The sequence below is a fragment of the Hypanus sabinus genome, chromosome 7 (assembly GCF_030144855.1).
Source record: "Hypanus sabinus isolate sHypSab1 chromosome 7, sHypSab1.hap1, whole genome shotgun sequence".
Taxonomy (NCBI): domain Eukaryota; kingdom Metazoa; phylum Chordata; class Chondrichthyes; order Myliobatiformes; family Dasyatidae; genus Hypanus; species Hypanus sabinus.
In genome coordinates, this window is record NC_082712.1 from 14,589,209 (window position 1) to 14,614,718 (window position 25,510).

Genomic DNA, 25,510 nt, shown 5'->3' on the forward strand with positions numbered 1-25,510 from the left:
ACTTGTGGGCCACAAAGGGTTCTAAAATTTGACAGGGGGGCCGGACCAGGAGCAGATGGACAGAGTGTTTTGGTAATACACCTCATAAGAGAAAATAAAATACCATGGGATATGTAGAAAACATGTGCTTTAATTTCAATTGAAAATGAACAAATGCATTACAACAAAATATCTGTCTTTGAAGTCCCATGGTATTTAGCTATTTATTGAAATGACTTTTAAAACACTGAAAATTAAATGAATAAAATACAGCTTTTTTAAATAGTAACAGTTATTATTTTAAAGCACTGAAAATTCTGTTATCTTTCAAGATATTATCATCATCACTCTCCTCCTGCCTGTCTTTATTTCAAAAACGGTAGGAGATGCAGGTCTACTTGTCCTGCTCCTTCTTATTCAATTGTCCCCTGTGCCAAAACTCAACAATGACCAGCACAAGGACAGAACAGTGACAGCGCGCCAGTATGCGGAGCACGTTATTTGATCTGGAGCGCATTTTTTATTTTGAGAACGTACGTGCACCTGCACACTACTCATGTCCATCACTTAACAGAAATGACATGTAACATGTAAGGCTTATTGAAAAAAATATTTTCAAATGCATTTTTTACATAACACAACGAAGAAACTTATTTTTAATTTCAGTGGGAACAGTGTTGTTGGTCTCCCTTTTTAGCCAGCGCATCAAAGTCTGGATTTAGTTTTGTTGTGGCGATTCTCAGGATGGATCTGAGGTGTTGCTCAGTTAACTTGGATCTGTGGCTGGCTTTGTTGATGTTCATGACGCTGAACGCTTGTTCACACAAATAGGTCGAGCCGAACAAAGAGTAAAGCGCAAATGTGGAGTAATACGCTGCACCTCAACAAAGGTCAATGTGTAGCGGTGTGCTACATGCAGCGCTAAAATTACGACACGGAGTCGGTAACTGCAGTCGAAGAAAAAAAACTTTATTCGAAATCCCCAGCCTCACTTTTAAGCCTCCCTCAACCTGCCCCCCGTGGCACAGAGGCTCCAAAGCTCTGTGCTCGCAAATCCCCGCAGGCTATCTCCCTTAGCCGGAATGCTGGCTAATTGTGAGCCGGTTCGGATGTGCCAGGAAATGGGTCGCCACAAATGTATATAGAGTGCGTCATCTATTGGGAAAACGCCAGAATTGCGGGGAAAAAACGTTAACGAGGTTTATTAATATAATTTCATCAAGTTCTGCGGGCCGGATTAAAAAGCTTAACGGGCCGCATATGGCCCGCGGGCCGTAGTTTGCCCATGCCTGCTCTAGACACTGCATCTGCAGTTCCTATCAATTTTCAGACTTGAGTTAATTATGCCTTTTGATGATATTTCAGGGCACTGACATACTGTATGTTTTGGTTATAAATAGCCTGAGTAATTTTGTACAGATAGTTACTTTTGACTTTAATGTTTTATTTACATAGATCCATTAACATTTATTATTCATTTTGCATGGCACACTTTCACCATGTTTACATGTCCTGTTGAAGACTCTCAGCCCAAAATGTTGAGTGTTTATTCCCCTTTATAGATGCTGCCTGACCTGCTGAGTTTCTCTAGCATTTTGTGTGTGTTGCTTTGGATCTCCAGCATCTGCAGATTCTCTTGTGTTATATGTGTTTGTTCTGGTTTCCTGTCTGTTCATGGACTCTGCCTTGATTTTAATGTAATAAACATATTTAACATAAGAAAATAATGGTCTGAGTTGGGGAAATTGTATATGCAAGAAATTACAGCACCATATCTTAATGAGAAAAGGAATGAATTTCTGTTTCACGTATCTTACTGTTAAATTTATTATACCAAGGTCTGTATTTGTGATTGTTTTTAAAACAAGTGTATGTATGCACAGCTGTTTAAGAATGCCCTATTTTCACTGGTCTGAAAATGTATTCTTAACCTGTTCAGGTGCTGGTTTTGAGCAGAGCTAAAACACAGGACCAAGCTGAAATCAAACCTCCAAAGCAAATTATGGACACACATTATGGCATCAGTGTCAGGTTAATAATAGTGAGAGGAGATTCTTTTATACTGCTAAATAAATAACAAACTGAAGTCAAGAGCAATACACAATAAATGCTGGAGGAACTCACTAGGTCAAGCAGCATCTATGGAGGAAATAAACTGTCGACGTTTTGGGCTGAGACCCTTCTTCAGGACTGGAAAGGAAGGAGGAAGGTGTCAGAATAAGAAAAGAGATGGGGGAGGGAAAGCTGAACAAGCTGGAAGGTGATTGGTGAAGTTAGCTGGGTGGGCAGCAGGGATGAATTAAGAAGCTGGGAGGTGATAGGTGGAAAAGATGAGGGGCTGGAGAAGAAGGAATCTGATGGGAGAGGAGAATAGACCATGGGAGAAAGGGAAGGAGGAGGGGCATCAAGGGGAGGTGCTAGGCGGGTGAGAAGTAGTAAGGAGCAGGAGTGGGGAATTGAAGAAGAGGGAAGGTAGAAGGTGAAAATAATTACTGGCAATGGAGAAATCTGTGTTCATGTCATCAGTTTGGAGATGACCTAGATGGAGTATGAAGTGTTGCTCCTCCAACCTGAGAGTAGCTAGAAGAGGCGGCTATGGACTGACATGTCAGAATCAGAATGGGGATAGGAATTAAAATGGCTAGCCATGGGGAAATACCGCTTTTGGAGAATGGAGTAGAGGTGCTCGACAAAGCGGTCCCCCAGTCTATGTAGAGGAGGTCTCATAGGGAGTCCTAGATACGGTAGATGGCCCCAGCAAGTGCTACCTCACCTGGAAGGACTTTTTGGGGTCCTGAATGGAGGCCTTGGGGTGAGGGGAGGTGAATTGGCAGGAGTACAAATGAACAGCTGAATTTTAAGTTAGGCGTTTGCCATGTTTCCACTCAAGGAAATGTTTTCCAATGCACAATAGAAATGAGTTCTTGCATAGTGAGTGAGTGTGTTAACAGGTCTCTCTTTGTCATCATCCATTAAGGCATTATTCCAGACAAATTGGCAGTTGTCTCTTGGATACTGCAGATTCATTTTGAATTATTCATCATACCAGGAAAACTCTGATGTCCGTGTTTTTAGCTTTCGAAGAAATAAAATAAGAAATGGGAGCCTATCTGAGTTATGCAGTTGTGACCAATGTAAAAGTCACACAAGCTGTCCTGAAAGATAACTGCAGTGGCAAATTAGCATCTATTTTTGTCTTGAGCAAACTTAACAATGGAGATTCCCCTCCTCCTTTCCACCCTTACTAACCCATTGTAGGCGGGTAAGGGTTGTTGTGGGCAGAGCTACAACCAGGCTTGTGTATATATAAAAAAAATCTCAGAGCAATGCTGGCTCAGTAGGTGAAACAGCCTCTGATAGTTGTGGACCTTATATGAAATTATAATGTGAAAGAGGACTAAAAGCATAGAAGATTGCAACACAATGTGGGTCCTTTGGTCCATGATGTTATGCTGACATTTTAACTTGCTTCAGGATCAACCTGACCCTTTCTTCCTACATAACCCTCCATTTTTTCCTATTACCATGTACCTATCTAAGAGTTTCATACATGTCCCTAAATCTTAAATGCCCTTTTACAACTATCCCTGGCAGGGCATCCCATGCACCCATCACTCTCTGTAAGAAAAAAACTTATTCTGACCCCCCCCCCCCATATTTTCCTCCAATCATTTAAAAATTATGCTACCTCATATTAGCTATTTCCTCCCCGGGAGGAAGTCTCTGGCTGCCACTCATCATCACGTACTTCGCTATCAAGTCACCTTTCATCTTCCTCCATTTCAAAGAGTAAAATCCTATCTAATTCAACCTTTTCTCCTAAGAAATTGTTTCTAGTCCAGGCAGCATAACTCTTGAAATCTGACCTTTTTTGTAAATCAATTTGCAGTGCTTAAAACTTATGCTGTTACATTCAGCAAGACCATTCAAGGAGAAAAATCTTGAGTTTTATATTGCAAAAGTGGCTTTTTTACATCTTGTTCTCTGAAGCAAATATTTCCAACTCCCCTAAATTATAAAGCTGGGGTTATTTCCTTCCTACCCATCCTCAAAAAAAAAACCCCATCATGCATCAAATTATCAGCTTTATCCTGGCATGATTTAATGTCAAGAGTTTCGGAACTATACTTGCAGAGGAAGTCTTATCAGAGTTATGGTGAAAGAACAGAGGCAAGGGTTTATTAGAATGACCTTTGAAGATACAGTAAATAAACTGATTCCTGTGCTACTTGATTCTATAATATTTTGTCTCTTTCTTTACCTTGGTTTCTGTGTTCCTGTTAAGAACATTGCTATAACCATACCCTAAGATATAGCAGAATTGGTCGAATCAACCGATTGAGTCTGTTCCTCTCAATGCCATTTTTCTGCCTTCTCCACATAACCTTTCATGCCAAGATTAACTAAGAACTTAACAACTTTCTCCCTAAATGGGCCCAGTGACCTGGCCTCCACAGCCACCAATTCTACAGACTGACCACCCTTTGGCTAAATAAATTACTCCTCATCTCTGTTCTAAAGGGATGGTTCTCTATTTTGAGGCTGTACTCCGTGTTTCTTGACCCCCCCTCCACCCCAGTCCTCTTCACATCCAGTCTATCTCGGCTAACCTCTATTATGCCGTGGACACCCTACCACTAACTGGGGGTCCTTGGACCCCAGATTGGGAACCCCTGATTTAAGCCTTTCAACATTTGGTAGTTTTTGATTTGATTCTCCCACCCCCCCCCCCACCCCCGTTTCTATGGGACTGCAGTTTCTAGTATAGTTTGGTTTGTGAAAGCATTGTTAAGAGAAGCTTGCCCCTGCCTCTCAATCAGAAGATTTCAGGTTTTCTTTTGATTCCAGATACATGTACATAAAGGTCTCTGGGCTGATTCCAGAGCAGGAGAAAGTGACATTGAGATGAGATGCTGAACTATTTGCATTCTGAGATGGTCAAAAATGATCCTTAATTTATCCAGCCTAAAAGAATAGTGAAATTATTTTCACTCCACTCGACTAAATGCATCCACTCAACATGAAAGTATCTGATTAGTAGTTCATTATCGCATTGTTATTTATGAGAACAAACAACAGAATAGACCAGGTGAATGGTGTCTTCTCAAAATGAGTACTGTCCGTTTTCCTCCATGGACGCTACTTGACTGGCAGACATCCTCCAGCAGATTGTTATTTGCTCCAAGTTCTAGTAACTGTTGTCTTTTGTGTTGCTTGTGAGAGTTTCTTAGAACACAGTAAGAACTGTCAGTCACCTTATGTACAGATACTCTTGTGTCCAGCTTAGAACACAGTAAGAACTGTCAGTCACCTTATGTACAGATACTCTTGTGTCCAGCTTCAATTTATGGACATAAAATCAACTTGTATACAGTAAACTATCTTATGTATTTATATTTATTGTGTTCTTATTGTTTTTATTTTTGAATTGCATTGGATATGGGGTAACAATTATTTTGTTTTCCTTTACAGTTGTATACTGGAATGAAACAATCTTGAATCTTGAATATGCAATTAAAAGGTGAGTTAGAGTGTTCTGATTATGGTAATATTAATGTAAGCTGTTCGATGCCATAATCAGATTATTCAGCTGTTAAATAGTTAAATTTTAACTTGGCATACATTTTCTGCTTCAGTGCCAATAGATCTTCAGCATTCCATGTTTTTGGAAACAGTCTTAAAGAAAACCAGTTTTTTTTTACAATTCTAGTCTGCCTTTGGTTCAGTTCAATTGAATGAGTTTTGCAATCAGTTGTTAAGAGTTGTCAGCTGATCTTCCATGCAGGTTATGGTGAAGTAATCATAAGAGTCTTAATGAACATTTTTATGCTGTATGAGGTCAATAAAATAGATTACATGCAATGTGGTATTTTCCTCTTTTTAAAAACAGATATCTACATAAATTTGGGAAATTGGTGAGTGATGTTTGGATATGGGAAGACAATATCTGAAGTTGCTGGGAATGAAGTTCAGTGCTACAGGAAATGTTCCCTGGTGTGTGTATGTCAGTAATCTGCATATAGATTTTTGCAGTGGGATATTCCCTCCTGCGATCATCTTTGACAGAGCCCTGAAGAGCCACAAATTTCACATTAGTTGCCACTTTAAAAACCAAGCCATGATCAGTCAGTACTCTCAAATTTCTGGCCTGGCTTTCTCACCCCACCAAATTTTCTTACAAAGTAAGAATCAGGATTATTTTTTGTTGTGTCATAATATTGCACACCTTTAAATTATGTCTTGATGTAACTCTATACAGAAATTTATCAATGGAATTAACTATTGTATTTTTATTGGACAAAGTAATCTTGAGGGTGTGTATATATTTTTGTAACTTTGTGCTGTCATAGTGTGCCCTTCCACAGAAAGTTTCTTCAATTCATATTTGATGTTAGTGGGTTGGTGGTGTACTGAAGCTCTCAATATTGGACTTGAGGGGGACAAATATCCTTTTGGGAAGGTTCACTAGAGCTATTTGGGAGAATTTAAACTAATTTAGATGAGGGATGGGATCGGAGAATGTGGTACTTCTGTTTCATAAACAGAAGTAGTGTGTAGTGAGACTGCTAGTAAGAACACTGATGATAGGGCAACATGTAGTCAGCGGGATGAGTTGCAGTGTAAAAGTGGGGTAAAATTGAAAACATTGATGAATACAGGACTGAAATTGTGGTGTGTTGTGGGCATCACTGAGATGTGACTGAAAGAAAATCATAGTTGGGAGCTATCCATCCAAGGATACAAATTGGGGTGGCTCTGTTGGTAAACAATAAAATCAAATCCTTAGAGGTGACATAAGATCAGAGGGTGTAGAATTCTTATTGGTGGAGCTAAGAAACTGCAAGGGTAAAAAGACCCTGCTGAGACTTGCATACATCCTCTGAGCAGTAGCCAGGATGTGGGCTACTAATTATATGTGAGATAGAAAAGGCTTCTCAAAACAGCAATGTTACAATAGTCATGGGGGTTTTCAATATAGAGGTAGATTGGGACAATTGGATTGGTGCTGAATCCCAAGAGGGGGAATTTGTAGAATACCTATGAGATGGTATTTTAGAGCAGCTTGTGATTGAGCCCACTAGGGGATCAGCAATGCTGGATTGGGTATTGTGCAGTGAACCAGAATAGATTAGAGAGCTTAAAGTAAAGGAAGCCTCAAGACAGAGTGATCATAATATGATTGAATTCACCCTGAAATTTGAGGAGGAGAAGCTAAAGATGGATGTGTCAGTATTATAGTAGAGTTAACGGAAGTTATAGAGACACGAGGGAGGAACTGGCCAATGGTGATTGGAAGGGGACACTAGCAGGGATGACGGCAGAGCAGCATGGCTAGAATTTCTGGGAGCAATTCAGAAGACACAGGATAGATATATCCCAAAGAACTAGTATCTTAAAAGCAGGATGATGCAACTGTGGTTGACAAGGGAAGTCAAAGCCAACAAAAAAGCCAAAAAGAGGGCATATAATAGACCAAAAATTGGATTGGGAAGCTTTTAAAAAACAAGGCAAATACAAAAAGTCATAGAGAAATACAGAACAGAAATAGGCTCTTCAGCCCACCTAGTCCATGCCTACTCCCATTGATCTGCACTGGTAGGTGAGGACAAGGGGAACCTTATCCCGAGTGGGGTGAGGGCAGGTGTGCGGGAAATGGGAGAGATGTGTTTGAGAGCAGAGTTGATGGTGGAAGAAGGGAAGCCCCTTTGTTTAAGCTCCTTGTCCTCACCTACCACCCCACCAGCCTCCAGGTTCAACGTATAATTCTCCGTAACTTCCGCCACCTCCAACGGGATCCCACTACCAAGCACATCTTTCCCTCCCCCCCTTCTGCTTTCCGCAGGGATCGCTCCCTACGTGACTCCCTTGTCCACTCGTCCTCCCCATCCCTTCCCACCAGTCTCCCTCCTGGCACTTATCCTTGTAAGCTTAACAAGTGCTACACCTGTCCTTACACTTCCTCCCTCACCACCATTCAGGGCCCCAGACAGTCTTTCCAGGTGAAGCGACACTTCACCTGTGAGTCGGCTGGTGCGGTATACTGCGTCCGGTGCTCCCAGTGTGGCCTTTTATATATTGGTGAGACCCAACGCAGACTGGGAGACCATTTCGCTGAATACCTATGCTCGGTCTGCCAGAGAAAGCAGGATCTCCCAGTGGCCACACATTTTAATTCCACATCCCATTCCCATTCCGATATGTCTATCCATGGCCTCCTCTACTGTCAAAATGAATCCAAACTCAGGTTGGAGGAACAACACGTTATATACCGGCTGGGTAGCCTCCAACCTGATGGCATGAACATTGACTTCTCTAACTTCTGTTAATGCCCCTCCTTCCCCTCTTACCCCATCCCTGACATATTTAGTTGTTTGCCTGTTCTTCATCTCCCTCTGGTGCTCTGCCCCCTTTCTTTCTCCCAAGGCCTCCCGTCCCATGATCCTTTCCCTTCTCCAGCTCTGTATCACTTTCGCCAATCACTTTTCCAGCTCTCAGATTCACCCCACCCCCTCCGGTCTTCTCCTATCATTTTGCATATCCCCCTCCTACCTCTACTTCCAAATCTCTTACTATCTTTCCTTTCAGTTAGTCCTGATGAAGGGTCTCGGCCTGAAACGTCGACAGTACTTCTCCTTATAGATGCTGCCTGGCCTGCTGTGTTTCACCAGCTTTTTGTGTGTGTTGTTACCAAAGGAACTCTTTTGATTTGTCCTGGAAGAACAGGGTTGTAAACATTGTCTAAATCAGGGGTTCCCAACCTGGGTCCATGGACCCCTCAGTTAATGGTAGGAATCCATGGTATATAAAGAGGGTTGGGAACTCTTACTCTAAATAGACTTCAGTACTATAGAACCATAGAACATTACAGTACAGAGGCAGGCCTTTTGGCCCTTCTTGGCTGTGCTGAACCATTTTTCTGCTCAGTTCCACTGACCTGCACCTGGCCCATATCCCTGCATACACCTCTCATCCATGTACCTGTCCAAGTTTTCTCAAATGTCAAAATTGAGCCCACATTTACCACTTCACCTGGCAGCTCATTCCACACTCCCACCACTCTGTATGAAGAAGCCCCCCTAATGTTCCCTTTAAACTTTTCTCCCTTCACCCTTAATACAGTAATGTATTGTCAAGACCTTACAAGGTAGCCTGATCCAGAAGATTGAGTTATATGGGATTCAAGGCATGGTGCATAATCAGATCTAAAATGGGCTTGGTGTTTGAAGGTAGAGTGTCGAGATGGCGGGATGCTTTTCTGACTAGAAACATGCTTTTGGTATACCATAGGGATTGGTGCTGGCACCCTTTTAGTTTGTGATAACTGTTAATTACTTGGATGTGAATGATTATTAAGTCTGTGAAAGACAGATACTTCACTCACCCAGAATGAGATAAGCTAGATTGCCTTTGTTTGAAGCTTGACCCAGCATGAGATGAGGAATTGCTTTGTGCTTGTTCTTACAGAAATGTGGCTGCAGCATAACAATCTTCATGCCACTTGGGATTTATGCTAATATTATTTTGTGACTGTGTGCTGTGTGCAACTGTATTTACTGTGTTTTACCCCTTGGCACTTGAATTTAGTTGTATATGTACAATGTCCTGTGTATGTTACTCAAAATGGGTTTTTTGGTTTGTTAAGAGTAGGAATGCTTCTTTGATAAGTGTTTCTCTCGCAGCTGTTTTGCTTTATAATTGTTGATATGGTAATTGTATTCATTTGTTAACCAATGGGGAATGTTATTTTGTCTTGTGAGGCTGGGAACTTGGGGGAGGGGTTTTTCGCGGGCTTTTGGGAGAGAGCGGGAGGAAGACACCGAGGAAGGTGGACGTGCGCTGCACTGCTTGGAAGACCACCGGGCGTGGTCCTAGGTGCAAAGACATGGAGGTTGGAGGCAAGCGACGAGGGGTCGAATGGTTTGATGTTAGAGCTCCAACGATGTGCACTAAACTGACTGAACTTTGATAAGTTGGCGACTTTTTGTTTTTTTCCCTTGCATATATATTGTATTGCCTAATACTCTTTTAATTTTAGTAAACTCTTTAAAGTGTATTTCATAACGGTATTTGTTGTGGGTTTGATACTGTGGGCGGGCGCGAGGCATAAACTCGATTCTCACAGCACCTGCGTGTACGGGAGGTGGGATTGGTGTGTAGCTGGATCTCCTTTTCCCCTAGACATATACCAGCCTGTTGGGTAAGTGTTACATTTGTGGGGGCTCGTCCGGGATTGGATTGTCAGGGGCTGTGGAATCGCGCAGGCAGCAGAGGGAGATGGACAGAGATAAGATTGTTAGCTGGTGCGAATTTGAAGGTGTACCGGCGCAGTATGCCTGTGCAGTGAACGGATTGAATTTTCGAGTTTCGGGACACGCGATAGTGCGGGGCTTAAGCTCAGTGAAGGGTATTGGGCAGGTAGAATTGGTAGCTAGACGGTGTGGTAAAGAGGTGGAGCCTAGCTGGGTGTTGGTTTGTACGAGTGCTGACGTCAGGACGTTAGAACTGCCGGCGACGGTCAGTGTTCCAGGGGAGGTGGGGCCGTGGGGGCTCCACACCCTCTCCAAGGATGAGGCTGAGGAGCCAGAGCTAGTGGACCCCAGAGAGGTGCCTGGCACTAGTAAAGGGAGGTGGGAGGAGCGAGATGTGACTAGGCCCCGCTCCCCAGGTAGGGTGGAAGCCTCGGAGCTGGCAGCCGCACTTAACTCCCTGGTAGGAGTGGCTGAGAGGCCACGGCTGAAGCTGGGGGTGTTCTCCGGAGCCAAGCCTACTCCAGACGGGGAGGTGGACTATGAGACCTGGATCGAGCATACATCTTTGATGTTAGAGGAGTGGCCAGGCTCGGAGGAGGAGAAGAGGCAGCGATTGGTGGGAAGTTTGAGGGGTTGAGCAGCCAAAATAGTCCGGGAGTTGAAAGCTGAGAAGCCTGGGGCCTCAGTGGAGGAATGCATAGAAGTTTTGGAGGGAGTGTTTGGGTTGTCAGGGGAACCCTGGCTGCTTTTAGCAGAGTTCCAATGCCTGGAACAACGGAGAGGGGAAAAGCTGTCAGAGTACATATTTAGGATGGAGGGGATGCTAACGGGGTTGCGGCGCCGGGGGGTAGTGAAGGCACTTGACGTGGCTAGCGTGAGGATGAGTCAGATATTCAGTGGCTCTCTGGACAAGGTGGCGTGGACTATCCGGCAAGCTTATAGGAAAGACCCCCCTCTGATTAGAGAGGTGCGGGAGGAAGAGAGAGCGTTGGGGCGGAAAAGGGACGCGGGCCTACGGGAGCGATCTTCAGCGATACAGGAAGTGGTGGCTGGGTGGAGGATTGGCAACCCCCCGGTGAGTAGGGAACCCCCTCTGGAGGGGAGGGACAGGGGAGGTACCCACTCCCGGGGGCGACCAGTGCAGTGGGTTGGGAGCGGGAGCCGTCCTGGGAGAGGAGGGGCGGCAGGCAGCATGTGCTTTAACTGTGGGAAAGAGGGGCATTTCAGGTGGGACTGTGGGCGGCCGAGGGTGTGCTATAGCTGTGGAGAGGAGGGGCACTTTAGGTGGGATTGTGAGAGACAAGGAGTCCCGCGAAGGACAAGCCCCCCTGCGACTAAGAAGGGAGAGGTATCAGGGAAACTTAGGAGAGGCTCAGTGAGGGAACGGACTGGAGCCTCTGGAGGAACATGTTCCCAGAGATCAGCCGGAAGACCACCGGGGTGCCCACGCCTCTATTCCGGATGGGCTGTTAGGACCCCGTGCCAGTGTGGGTCTACGGATAGAGGGAGTTTACGCAAAAGCCGTTCTTGATACGGGATCGCAGGTGACCTTATTGTACCGGTCTTTCTACAATCAATATCTAAAGCATTTGCCCATAACCCCATTTGACGCCCTGCAGATTTAGGGTGTGAGCGAGGGTGACTACCCGTACGATGGGTACCTATTGGTGAGGTTAGAGTTCTCGGAGGGCGATGTGGGAGTGTCTGAAGCTATTGAGAGGTTGGTGTTGGTGTGTCCTGACCTGGTGGAAACTGGTGGTGCTGTCCTCCTGGTGGGGACTAACTCCCCTGTTGTGCGACGGCTCCTGGGAGCTTGTAAGGAGAAAGGGGGGGAAGACTTTCTGGAGACCCTCTCGGTGCATCCAGTGTTTCAAGCGGTGTTCGAAGAAGGGGTTGCCTCCCAAGGGCTGGACCCGGAGTGTAAACGAGGGACGGTGTGGTGTACACAGGCGAGGCCCAAGGTGATCCGACCAGGGGAGGTAGCACTAGTGATGGGGACCCCCAGATTCCCAGGAGTGCCGAAGGGCGAAGCCCTGTTAGTAGACGCCCTGGACGATCTTGAAGGGGAGACACGATTTCCAGCGGGGGCGCTGGTGAGGCCCAAAGTGCAGAGACCAGAGGTGGTATATGCGAGGTGTATAGCTATAAGTGTCAGGAACACCACGACAAGAGAAATCACCTTTAAGAGGGGAATGCCACTGGCACATCTGTTCCCGGTGAAGGTAATGTCTAGCGCACCAGTGAGGACCCCTACCGGGGAGGGATCGGAGCATCGAAGGGAGCTGACCGCTGAAGCCTTTAACTTCGGGGATTCCCCAGTGTCGCCGGAGTGGAAATGCAGGCTAGTGGAGAAGATGCTGAAGATGGAAGCTGTTATTTCTCGGGGCGAGTTTGATGTTGGCTGCTCCAAAAGCACTCGCCACACCATCCAGGTGACGGAGGACACCCCGTTCCGAGAGAGATCCCGGCCGGTGGCTCCGGCAGATGTTGAGGATGTGCGGCAGCACTTGTGCAAGTTGAAGGAGGCCGGAATCATAGCTGAGTCTCGAGGTCCTTATGTGTCCCCAATAGTGGTGGCACGGAAGAAGAATGGGAGAGTGCGCATGTGTGTTGACTACAGGACTTTGGATCGGCGAACTGTCCCTGATCAATATACTGTCCCAAGAGTCGAGGATGCATTGGCCTGCCTGAGCGGTGTGAAGTGGTTCAGTGTGCTGGACTTAGGAAGTGGGTATTACCAGATCCCGATAAAGAGAAGACCGCTTTTATCTGCCCGCTGGGGTTCTTTCAGTTCGAACGAATGCCCCAAGGCATATCGGGAGCCCCAGCCACCTTCCAGAGGCTCATGGAGAGAACTGTGGGGGATATGAATCTGTTAGAGGTGCTGGTGTACCTGGACGATTTGATAGTGTTCGGATCGACTTTGGAGGAACATGAGGAGATGCTGTTGAAGGTGTTGGGCCGGCTTAATGAAGAAGGGTTGAAGCTTTCCCTGGACAAATGCCAGTTCTGCAGGTCATCGGTTAGCTACGTTGGCCATATCATTTCGCAAGAGGGAGTGGCTACTGATCCAACCAAGATAGAGGTCGTGACCACCTGGCCGAGACCCCAGAAAGTGGGCGCTCTGCGCTCATTTTTGGGGTTCTGTGGGTATTACCGCCAATTTGTGAAAGGATATGCAGAAGTGTGTCATCCGTTGACTCAGCTGTTGTGTGGCTATCCCCCGGTGGGAAAGAAAAAGAAGGGGGACCAGAGACAGGATGCTGGAGGATACTGGAACCCAGCGGAACCTTTTGGCTCAAGATGGGATGATCGATGTGAAGAGGCGTTCCGATCTTTGAAAAGGGCACTGACCCAGGCCCCGGTGTTGGCTTTTGCCGATCCCCAGAAGCCTTATGTGCTGCACACGGATGCCAGCCGAGAGGGTCTCGGCTTTGTTCTGTACAAGGAGCATGGCAAAGCATTGAGGCCGGTAGCCTTTGTCAGCCGAAGCTTGTCGCCATCTGAGAGAAACTATCCCACACACAAGTTGGAGTTCCTGGCGCTGAAGTGGGAGGTGGTGGACAAGCTGGGCGATTACCTGAACGGAGCCAAGTTTGAGGGGAGAACGGATAACAATCCCCTCACTTATATTTTGACTTCGGCGAAGCTGGATGCCACAGGACATCGGTGGCTGACGGCCTTGTCTGTATATGATTTCAGCTTGAGATACCGCCCCGGAAGCAAGAATGTCGATGCGGATGCTTTGTCATGTCAGGAGCCAGGGGGACAGGAGAAGGACGAGGAGTGGGAGAGTGTCCCTGCCCCTGGAGTGAAGGTGATGTGTCAGTTTGCTATCACTGTGAAGGCCGAGAGAAGAGGGAGGATGGAAAGAGCCGTGGACCACTTGGGGGTTTTTGACGACGCCATACCCCTAGCTTACTGTGACCTGACTGCATTGCGGACTAAACAGTTGCCGGAACTGAGTCCGGGGGAAGTGGCAGCTGCTCAGCAAAATGACCCGGGCATTGGCACAGTATGGAGAGCGGTCGAGAAGGGGGATGTGGCGTTGGCTGAGAAGGCGAAACACCCATTCGTGCCTCTGTTATTGAAGGAGTGGTCTCGGTTAAAGTTAAAGAACCAAATCTTGTAGCGGGTAACGGCGCCTCCGGACCAACCCCGCGGTTGGCAACTGGTCCTGCCGGAGGAGTATCGACAGGCTGTACTCCAGGCCTTACATGATGATTCTGGACACTTGGGGGTGGAAAAGACCTATGGATTACTCAAAGACCGGTTCTACTGGCCCCGGATGAGGGGGGAGGTTGAAGAATACTGTAGGGGATGCAGTCGTTGCATCCGGAGGAAGACCCTGCCAGCGTCGGCGGCTCCACTGTCGCACTTGCAGAGTGCAGGACCTCTGGACTTGGTATGTATGGATTTTCTGTCGATTGCGCCTGACACCAGCAACACAGCGAATGTCTTAGTCATCACTGATCATTACACTCGCTATGCTCAGGCATTTCCCACTAAGGATCAGAAGGCGACGACAGTGGCGAAGGTGTTATGGGAGAAGTATTTTGTTCATTACGGACTTCCCAGGCGAATCCATAGTGATCAGGGGCGGGACTTTGAGAGCCGCCTTATCCATGAATTATTGACTATGCTTGGGGTTGAGAAATCCAGGACTACCCCTTATCACCCACAGGGAGATCCTCAGCCAGAGAGGTTCAACAGGACCCTGTTGGATATGCTCGGGACGCTGGAGATTGGGCAGAAAAGTAGATGGAGTCGTCATATTGGACAATTGGTTCACTGTTACAATTGTACTCACAATGATGCTACAGGGTACTCGCCCTATTATCTGATGTTCGGGCGGGAAGCGAGGTTGCCAATTGACATGTTTTGGGGGTGAAGTGGGTGAATTACCCGGGAAGGCCTATCTAAAGTTTGTGTCCGACATGAAGAGGGAGTTACAGTGGGCGTACGAGTTGGCCGAGGCAGTGGCTACCAAACGAAACCAGAGAAATAAGATGCGTATGATCGAAAGGTGAAGTTTGTCCGATTATTGCCGGGCGACCGGGTCCTTTTACGGATTTTGGGACTCCCTGGTAAGCACAGGCTGGCCAATCGATGGGCGGCCAGCCCCTATGTAATAGAGAGCCAGATGCCGAACCTGCCAGTTTACCAGGTGAAACCTGAGGATGGGAAAGGACCTATCAAGGTACTCCATCGGAATCACCTGCTGCCCCTGGGTCAAGCGGTGCAGGTGGATAAGGAGCCCGAGTGGGAGGTTGCGCCTAGTACAAGGACTCTGCGAGGGTGTGGAGAAAGGGAAGAGCCCACTGCTGAAGAGCGGGGATGGGTCCCTCACCCGGGAATGGCTACCGATTCGGAAGAGGACGACTCAGATGAGTGGCCCCAGTTCCCATTCGCTGGCACTCCAGTACCAGAAGAGGAGGCTTCTGGCCCTTCCCATACTGAGTTGGGTGAGAGGAGGGAAGGTCTTGAGGGTCAGATGGAGAGGCAACTAACATTGGGGGGAGAGAGGGTGGAACCCGAGCGTGAGCCGAAGAGATTTCAGGTGAGGGAGGACCCCCGTGAAGAAGGGGGTGAGAGTCTGTCAGGTAGACCGGGGGAGTTCGAGACAGTGGGTTCGCAGGTGAAGAGGGAGCCCAGTGGAGCAGAAGGGGTATGGAGATCTCAGAGGATTAGGCACCCCCCCAGAGCAGTTGACATATGTGGTGCCAGGAGAACCGAGTGTGATTTCTACTGCTCTGGGTAGTTATGTCACTGTTTTCTGCACCTGGGTTGGGTTTTGTGTGTTGCAAGAAGTGTTGGGGAACTCTGGTAATGCCATGAGGGCATGACATTTGCTGGTGGGGAGAGAATGTACAATGTCCTGTGTATGTTACTCAAAATGGGTTTCTTGGTTTGTTAAGAGTAAGAATGCTTCTTTGATAAGTGTTTCTCTCGCAGTTGTTTTGCTTTATACTTGTTGATATGGTAATTGTATTCATTTGTTAACCAATGGGGAATGTTATTTTGTCTTGTGAGGCTGGGAACTTGGGGGAGGGGTTTTTCGCGGGCTTTTGGGAGAGAGCGGGAGGAAGATGTCGAGGAAGGTGGACGTGCGCTGCACTGCTCGGAAGACCACTGGGCGTGGTCCTAGGTGCGAAGACGAGGAGGTCGGAGGCAAGCGACGAGGGGTCGAATGGTTCGATGTTTGAGCTCCAACGATGTGCACTAAACTGACTGAACTTTGATAAGTTGGCGCCTTTTTGTTTTTTTCCCTTGCATATATATTGTATTGCCTAATACTCTTTTAATTTTAGTAAACTCTTTAAAGTGTATTTCATAACGGTATTTGTTGTGGGTTTGATACTGTGGGCGGGCGCGAGGCATAATCTCGATTCTCACAGCACCTGCGTGTACGGGAGGTGGGATTGGTATGTAGCTGGATCTCCTTTTCCCCTAGACATATACCAGCCTGTTGGGTAAGTGTTACATACACATGGCAATTAATCTTGAACTTGGTGTGAATAGTGATAAAGTTTGACTAAGATTAAAGCATATATACAACAGATGGAAAATTGTGCAGATTGTTGGCCAGTGGGGTTTAATCCTGACAAGTGTGAGGTGATGTAATTTGGGAAGTACATGGAGAGGCTGGGTTTAAGAGAGGTATGTATGGGCTGAGTGTAGGAAACTAGCTGGTTAGCACGGACTCGTTCGGCCAAAGAGCTTGTATCAGTGCAGCATTGCTCTGTGATTCTCAGTCAGTTGTAAGGTATATGCTGTAAATGTTGATGAGAGGGATGTTGTGAAACAAGTCTGTAGTTCCCTGAAAGTAAATATCCTTTGTTAACACAATATCTACCTAACTGTCATGCTTGCCTTCAAAGGTCAGAGTTTAATCACTTTAAGGGGAGATAATTGGATTGGCTGAGTTTGTTTTCCCGGAGTGAAGGCTGAGTTGATAGAAGTGTATAAAATTGAGAGTCAGAAATAGTCAGAATCTTTTTCCCACTGGGGATATCAAAAGCAAAAAGGTACAGATTTAAAATGGAAGGGAGGAACTTTAAGAAGATTTGAAGGGAAAGTTCTTTCCACATTGTGTGATTGATATCCTGAGCTTGTTGTGAGAGGAGATGTAATTGGATACAACCAACTACATTTAACTGACATTAAGCAAAGGGGATTAGTTTAGATGGGCGATAAGGTCAGATGAATGTGAAGGGCCAAAGCTCCATTTCTATGCAGGGCAATTCTGTCACTAAAAACTGAGGTGAATCAAAATTTCTTTGTCAGTTTCTGGAATTCTCTGCCACTGAGGGTGCTTGAATTAGGCAATCATTTTCAGTGATCATTGGATATATTTAAGGTAGAGGTAAGTAAATATTTGAAAGATTAAGGAATCAAGAGTAAACATTTGAAAGATTTGAGTTGAGGGTTGTGAGGGCACAGGAGTTGAGACCTGCATAGATCAAACACATTGAATTGGGGGGGGGGGGGGAAGAGAGCAAACTGGTGACCTATTTCTGCTCCCGCTTACTTGTGTTTTTGACAGCAACTCAGTGCATAAAAGCATGCAGACATGGTCAAGAGGTTAAGTTGTTGCCAGACCAAACATCAGAATGGGGAAGAGATGTAAACTAAGTGACTTTGACTGTGGAATGATTGTTGGTGCCAGATAGGTGGTTTGAATATCACAGAAACTGCTGATTTCCTGGGAATTTCATGTGGAACCATCTCTCGAGTTTACGGGAAACAAAAAAGCAGTTCTGTGGGCAAAAATGCCTTGTTCCTGAGGGAGGTCAGAGGAGAATGGCCACACTACTTAAAGCTGTCAGCAAAGTGACAGTAACTCAATTAACCACACATTACAACAGTGGTGTGCAGAAGAGCATCTCTGAGCGCGCAGCATGTCGATCCTTGAAGTGGATGGGCTACAGCAGCAAAAGACTGAACATACATTCAGTGGCACTTTATTAGGTACAGGAGATACCTAATAAAGTGGCCGCTGAGTGTAGGTATGGGAGTGGCATATTTTCGGTATGATATTTAAATACATATGACTTCATTGTGTGGTAAAAGCTCATGTTTATAATTGTCCCTTGATTGATGCTTTCTCTGTGCCAGATAATGCAGATTGTCATTTTAGAACTGAGAGTGTGACCATGAAAATGAAAAGATATGGACATTGTATAGGCATAAGGGATTAGTTTAGTTGGCTATTGGATTACTGATTTAAACCTCCCAGTTTAAGATGGCACTGGTGAAACACAGTAATGCCTTACTGGTAGCAAGCAAAACTATTAACTACTCAATTAATCACACTTTTTTTGGGAAAACAATCCCTGCAATCAATAACCTGTGACTTTCCTTTAGGGGTTGAGCTTTTGAACCTCCTGTACAACTTGGCATTTTTATAGTGTGAACTGAAGTCTCAAAAGTTCAGGACAGTTGTGGCACAGCATGTACAAGTGGAATCAAGGCGGCGGGGTCCAGGCCCGAGATCGAGGAATGAACCGATGTTTAACTATTGCTGGAGTGGACTTGGAGCAAAGTCAAAGCAGTGGATCTGAGGCAAGGCAGATTTGAGGTGGCAGGGCCTGGGCCTGAGAGTGAGGAATGAGCCGGCTCAGCTGATTTATGTGCCGGGCCAGATTGAGAAGGTCTGAGTGTCAGGGGCCAGAGGTAAGGGGATGGGCCAGTGTTCAGCTCTCTGGGTGAGATTTACTCATCCTTGCGCTGAACTGAGGCTGTGGTTGGTAAGTAATGGGCTTATGGATCGGCTATGACTGGCTTCTTGACTGTGAACTCACTCTCTGAATGTTATTTACTTTTTATTGCTTTTACGATTTGTTCTTTTTTAATTGGGTGTTTTTTAATGGGTTCTATTGGATTTCTTTTTTTTGTGGCTGCCTGTAAGGAGGGGTATCTCAAGGTTGTATGTAGTATAGGTATAGATTTATTAATCTACATTGAAATTTGATTTGATTCAGCAAAACATCATGGACCAAATGGTCTGTTCCTTTGTACTTTTTTTTAATGTTCACTGCATTCCAAGGGATATTTGATTTGTTCTGACTCTGAGCAACAACCTAAGAGATTATTTTGTATTTTGCTGAGGCTTTCCAGTAGTTAAATGGCTTACTGTTTGAGCTGGCTCAGAAAGTTATTTTTTGACATTTTCAGGGCAGATGGGTCCCAGATTCTTTTCCCTGACTGGATCTCAAGAGCTATTCAATGTCAAGCAACACACAAGATGATGGAGGAACATAATGGTTCAGGCCGCATTTATGAAGGGAAATTGTCGGAATTTTGGGATGAGATCCTTCATCCAGACAGATTGTTTATTTATGCTTGAATCACCATTTTTGAGAGATGACCATAGTCAATATGTTTTAACTTCTCCATAGCCGGCCATGGAGGGGAAGTCATTTGGTGTATTTAACATGGAGGTCGATAGCATCTTGTTTAGTAAGGGCATCAAAAGTTTTATAAGGTATTGGTCTGACCGCACTTGCTCTATCATGAGCAGTTTTGGTCCCTTATCTAAGAAAAAGATGTGCTGGCATTGGAGAGGGTCCAGAAGAGGTTCACAAGAATGATTCCTGAATTGAAAGGGTTAATGTGAAGAGCATTTGATACCTTTGAGTCTGTACTTGCTGGATTTTAGACGATTGAGAGGGGATCTCATTGAAACCATATGAATATTGAAAGGCCTATATAGAGTGGATGTTGAGAGGATGTTTCCTATAGTGCTGAAGTCTAGGACAAGAGCACAGCCTCATAATAGAGGGACATTCCTTGAGGGCAGATGAGGAGGAATTTCTTTCACCAGAGGGTGGTGAATCTGTGGAATTTGTTGCCACAAGCAACTATGGAGGCTAGATCACTGGGTGTATTTAAGGCAGAGGTTGATAGGTTCTTGATTAGTCAGGGTGTGAAAGGTTATGGGGAGAAGTCAGGAGAATGAGGTTGAGAGGGATAATAAATCAGTCATGATGGAATGGTGGAGCAGATTCGATGGGCCAAATGGCCTAATTCTGCTCCTATATCCTATGGTGTTTTTGCAGATTGTAGCATTCACATGTAACTATTGAAGTACAAGATGCTGGAATCATTCCACCAAGTTCAGAACAGCATGGAATCTTGCCAGCAAGAAACAGTTCTTCATAACAACTTGTGGATATTACATTGTTGATGGTGAGATTTATCTTGCAGTGTTAGCAAAACATTTGGTTATCAAGCATTGTGCATTGTTTGTATCTTCTAAGTCCAGGGCGTCTGGCCCAGCAAGATCTGTTTTCCAGGGTTCAGTCAATTAGTACAAAGATAAAAGTCTTGGCAAGTGTCAACAAATTCTTTATGGTTTAATTCTGCTGTTAAATCTAACTTGAACCATTGATTTTGTTGCAGGGAAGCCGAGCCCTTTAATGGATCAATTCAAGGCTGGTAGAATGAAACTTTGCATGTTTTTGCAGTTTACGTTTTTGGTCCTCTCATTATCTGGATGTGATCCTATTTTTGCTCAAAACATTGGTGAGTTAACATCTGTTCTTGATTTGCATTTATTAAAACTGAATATTTGGCTTGTAGTTGTTATGTTTATCCTTCTCTTTTCCTGTCCTGTTCAGTTAAGTGATGCTATGTTTCTTTAATGATTGGTGGTGGTGGAGCTTACTTGAGTGTAGCAAATTTTTCATTTTGGTACAATTAACGATTCCATCATTACTATTACATTCCAGTCGGAAATTTGGATGTTTGGAGAATCGGCCCTTGCTGCTACTTGAAAAATCAGCAAGAAAATCAGATACTTACTCAACTGGGTATTAAAATACAAGAACAGGGATGTGATACTGAGACTTTATAAGGCACTGGTGAGATCTCACCTTGAGAACTGTGAACAGTTTTGAGCTTCTCATTTAAGAACAGTTGTACTGGCATTGGAGAGGGTTTAGAGATGGTTCACAAGGATGATTCCAGGAATGAAAGGGTTATCATATGAGGAACGTATGGTGGCTCTGAGTCTGTACTCACTGGAATTTAGAAGTATGGGGGCTGTGTCTCATTGAAATCTTTTGAATGCCTAGACAGAGTAGATGTGGAAAGGATGTTTCCCATGGTGGGGGAGTCCAGAACAAAAGGGCACAGCCTTAGGATAGTGGAGCATCCATTTAAAACAGATACGGAGACATTTCTTCAGTCAGAAGGTGGTGAATGTAGAATTTATTAGCACAGGCAACTGTGGAGGCCAGGTCGTTGGGTGTATTTAAGGTGAAGATTGATAGGTTCTTGATTGGACACGGCATCAAAGGTTATGGGGAGAAGGCTGGGGAGTGAGGCTGAGGAGGGGAAAAAGGACCAGCCATGATTGAATGGCGGAGTAGACTTGATGGGCCAAATGGCCTAATTCTGCACTGATGTCTACACCTATGTCTTATGAAATGGGGTGAAACTACTGAAGCAGAGGGATGGTTTCTTTGGCACAGAGGAAAATAAATGATGAATAAATCGACTCCTATGCCAAAGATTTCTATGATTTGGTGAAGTACCTCCATCCCAGGTCATTTAATACCAAAAACTGATACAAGTTACTTAGTTATATTGGAGAATGTGACCAAAATTGTGTTCAAAGACTTGAGTCTGATCGGAATTAGGTTCATTGTATGATATGAAATTTGTTCATTTGCAATAGCAGTATAGTGCAAGGCCATAAAATTACCACAAATTCCTAAAGTTTGTAGAATTTGTGTGAACTCTGTGGAATTCTCTGCCCAATGAATCAATGGAGGCTACATCAGTAAATATATTTAAGGCAAGGCTGAATAGAGTTTTGCATAGTAGGGGAATTAAGGGTTATGGGGAAAAGGCAGGTAGGTGGAGATGAGTTCATGGGTCAGATCAGCCATGATCTTATTGAATGGCAGAGCAGACTCGACAGGACGAATGGCCTACTCTTGCTCCTATATCTTATGTTCTTATGTAAATTAAAAGTGCAAAGAAAAGGAATAAAGGGGCAGAATTCACAAACCATTTGAAATCTAATGACAGAGGAAGAAATTGTTCCTGAATTGTTGAGTGTGGGTTTTCAGCTTCCAGTACCTTTTTGCGACAAGCGAGTGCACTCCAGGTGGTGAGGGTCTTCACTGATGGATGCTGTCACCATGAGGCACCTCTTCTTGAAGATGCCCTCACTGAAGGGGAGTGCTGTTTTTTTTCCAGTCAACAAAGGAGAAGGCTATAGCCATGATGGGCTTGACTGAGTCTAAACTCTCTTCAGCCTCTTGTGATCCTGTTCATTGGAGACTCCATACTAGCCTGTGATGCACCCGTCAGAATGTACTCCACCATATATATATATAGAAATTTGCAAGAATCTTTGGTGACATGCTAATTTCTGCAAACTTCAAGCAAGTAGGGAATCTCAGTAAACAGTTTAAAAAAGGAGAGAGAATTTGGGAGGTTAATGCTTGAAATTCCAGTGATTGGGGTCTTGGCAGCTGAAGACTTACCTGTCAACCGTGAAGCAATTAAACTTGAGAGTCTGCAGAAGATCACTGCAGAGCCAGTTTTTCTTAAAGTTAGTGGTGGGGTAAGCAGGGGAAGAGACTGGAGTTGCGGGGGCATGGGAACCAGAGTGTCAGAACAGATGATAGAGAGCTTGAGGAGACATGTTGTTACGACTTCAGACAAAGTCATGAATCACAAGGTTGAGCATGGTGAGACTAGTGTCCTGAGCTGCATGGATTTCAATGCAACAAGTATCACAGGAAAGGCAGATGAGCTCAGGGAATGGATCAACACATGGAATTATGATATTGTAGCCATCAGTGATGTGGTTGCAAGAGGGGCAGGACTGGCAGCTCAATTGTCCAAGGTTCCATTGATTTAGATGTGATAGAGTAGGAGGTATTAAAGGAGGGGGGTGGTGTTACTAGTCAGGGAAAATGTAACAGCAGCACTCAATCAGGACAAACCAGAGAGCTTGCCTAGTGAGGTGTTATGGGTGGAAATGAGGACTAAGAAAAGTACGACGATGTTAATAGGGCTATATTACTGACCAACCAACAGTCTGCAGCATTTAGAGGAAAAAAATTGTAGAGAGATCACAGACTGCTACAAGAAATGTAGTTGTTATAGTAGATGATTTTAACTTCCCGCATATTGACTGGGAATCCCAGACTGTAAAAGGACTAGATGGGATAGAGCCTGTCAAATGTGTTCAGGAAAGTTTCCTTCATCAGGTTGTAAAAGTCTCGACGAAAGAACGTGCGATTCTAGATCTGCTATTAGAGAATGAGACGAGGCAGGTGACAAGTTTATGTAGGGAAACATTTGACATCTTGTGATCATACTGCTATTAGTTTCAAAGTAAATATGGGAAAAATAGGTCTAGTCCGCGGGTTGAGATTCTAAATTGGAGAAAGGATCTGGCAAGTGTGGATTGGGACAGGCTGTTTTCTGGCACAGGTGTACTTGGTAAGTGGGAGGCCTTCAAAAGTGAAATTCTAAAAGTACAAAGCTTGTATGTGCCTGTCAGAATAAAAGGTGACAATAACAAGGTTAGGGAACCTTTGTTATAAAAAGGTATTGAGGCCCTGGTTAAGAAAAATAAAAGGTACATAGCAGCTATAGGCAGGCAGGAACCAATGAGGAACTTGTGGAGTAAAAGAATGTAAGAGAACACTTAAGAAAATAATCAGGAGGTCTAAAAGAAGGCATAAAGTTGCCTTTGCAGATAAAGTGATATGTTAAGAGCAAAATGATTGCAAGGAACAAAATTAGTCCTCTGGAAGATCAGAATGGTAATCCAGGTGTGGAGCCAAAAGATATGGGGGACGTCTTAAATGGATATTTTTGCATCTGTATTTACTCAGGAGGTGGACATTCAAAATGAGGTATTAAATTGGATTAGACATTGGCTTTTTGGGAGAAGCCAGAGAATGTTTTTAAATGGTTACCCCCTGACTTGGAGGCCTTTGACTAGTAGAGTACCGCAGAGATCTATGCTGGGTCTGTTGTTGTTTCTCATCTAATGTGGTTAACTGGATCTGCAAATTTGTGGATAACACCAAGATTAGGGGTGTAGTGAACAATAAGGAAGACTGCCAGAATTTGCAGTGGGATCTGGACCAGCTGGAGAATATAGATGTACTGTGGACAGCATTCTGACAGGCTGCATCACAGTCTGGGGTGGGGGCGGGGGGCTACTCACAGGACCAAAAGCAGCTGCAGAGGATTATAAGTTTAGTTGGCTCTGTCCTGGGTACTAGCCTACAAAGTACCCAGGATATCTTCAAGGTGCAGTGTCTGAGAAAGGCAGTGTCCATTATTGAGGACCTCCAGCACCCAGGGCATGCCCTTTTCTTACAGTTACCATCAGGTAGGAGGTACAGAAGCCTGAAGGCTCACACTCAGCAATTCAGGAACAGCTTCTTCCCCTCTGCCATCCAATTCCTAAATGGACATTGAACCCATGAACATTACTTCACTTTTTAAATATATATTATTTCTGTTTTTTGCACAAATCTATTCAATATATGTATATTGTAACTTTTTTCTTTATTATTTTTTCCCCTTCTATATTTTGTATTCCATTGAACTGCTGCTGCTAAGTTAACAAATTTCACGACACATGTCGGTGATAATAAACCTGATACTGATTCTGAAATGGACAGATAAATTACAGATGGAATTTAATGCAGACAAGTATGAGGTATTGCACTTTTATAGGACCAACCAGGGTATGTCTTATACAGTGAACAGTAGGGTACTGGGAGTGTGGTAAACAAAGGGATCTGGGAATACAGGTCCATAATTTGTTCAAAGTGGGGTCACAGGTAAAGAAAGCTTTTGGCACATTGACTTTCATAAATCAATGTACTGAGCACAGGAGATGGGATGTTATGTTGAAGTTGTACAAGATCTAATTTGGAGTATTGTGTGCAACTTTGGTCACCGATCTACAGGAAAGATGTAAATAGGGTTGGAAGAGTACAGAGAAAATTTATGAAGTTATGCTGGGACTGGAGGATCTGAATTGTAAGGAAAAATTGACTAGAATAGGACTTTATTCCTGGGAATTTAGAAGATTGAGGAAGATTCGATTGAGGTATACAAAATTATGAGGAGTATAGATAAGGTAAACGCAGGCTTTTCCCACTGAAGCTGGATGAGGCTACAACCAGCGGTCATGGGTTGAGGGCAAAAGACGAAAGTTTAAGGGCAACATGAGAGGAAACTTCCCCATTCAAAGGCTGGTGAGATATGGAACAAGCTGCCAGTGCAAGTGG

General features: G+C 44.8%; 1 protein-coding gene across 3 annotated transcripts in view; it reads left to right on the forward strand.

Moving 5' to 3' along the window:
• Nucleotides 1-25,510, forward strand: part of lifra (LIF receptor subunit alpha a) — a 176,285-nt gene that overhangs the window by 84,110 nt on the left and 66,665 nt on the right. For all 3 annotated transcript variants that reach the window (XM_059974237.1, XM_059974239.1, XM_059974238.1), the window contains exons 2-3: nt 5,452-5,500; nt 20,634-20,756. In XM_059974237.1, coding sequence (XP_059830220.1) covers nt 5,488-5,500; nt 20,634-20,756 — 136 coding nt within the window. In that variant the 5' untranslated portion in view covers nt 5,452-5,487. The remainder of the gene's footprint in view (nt 1-5,451; nt 5,501-20,633; nt 20,757-25,510) is intronic.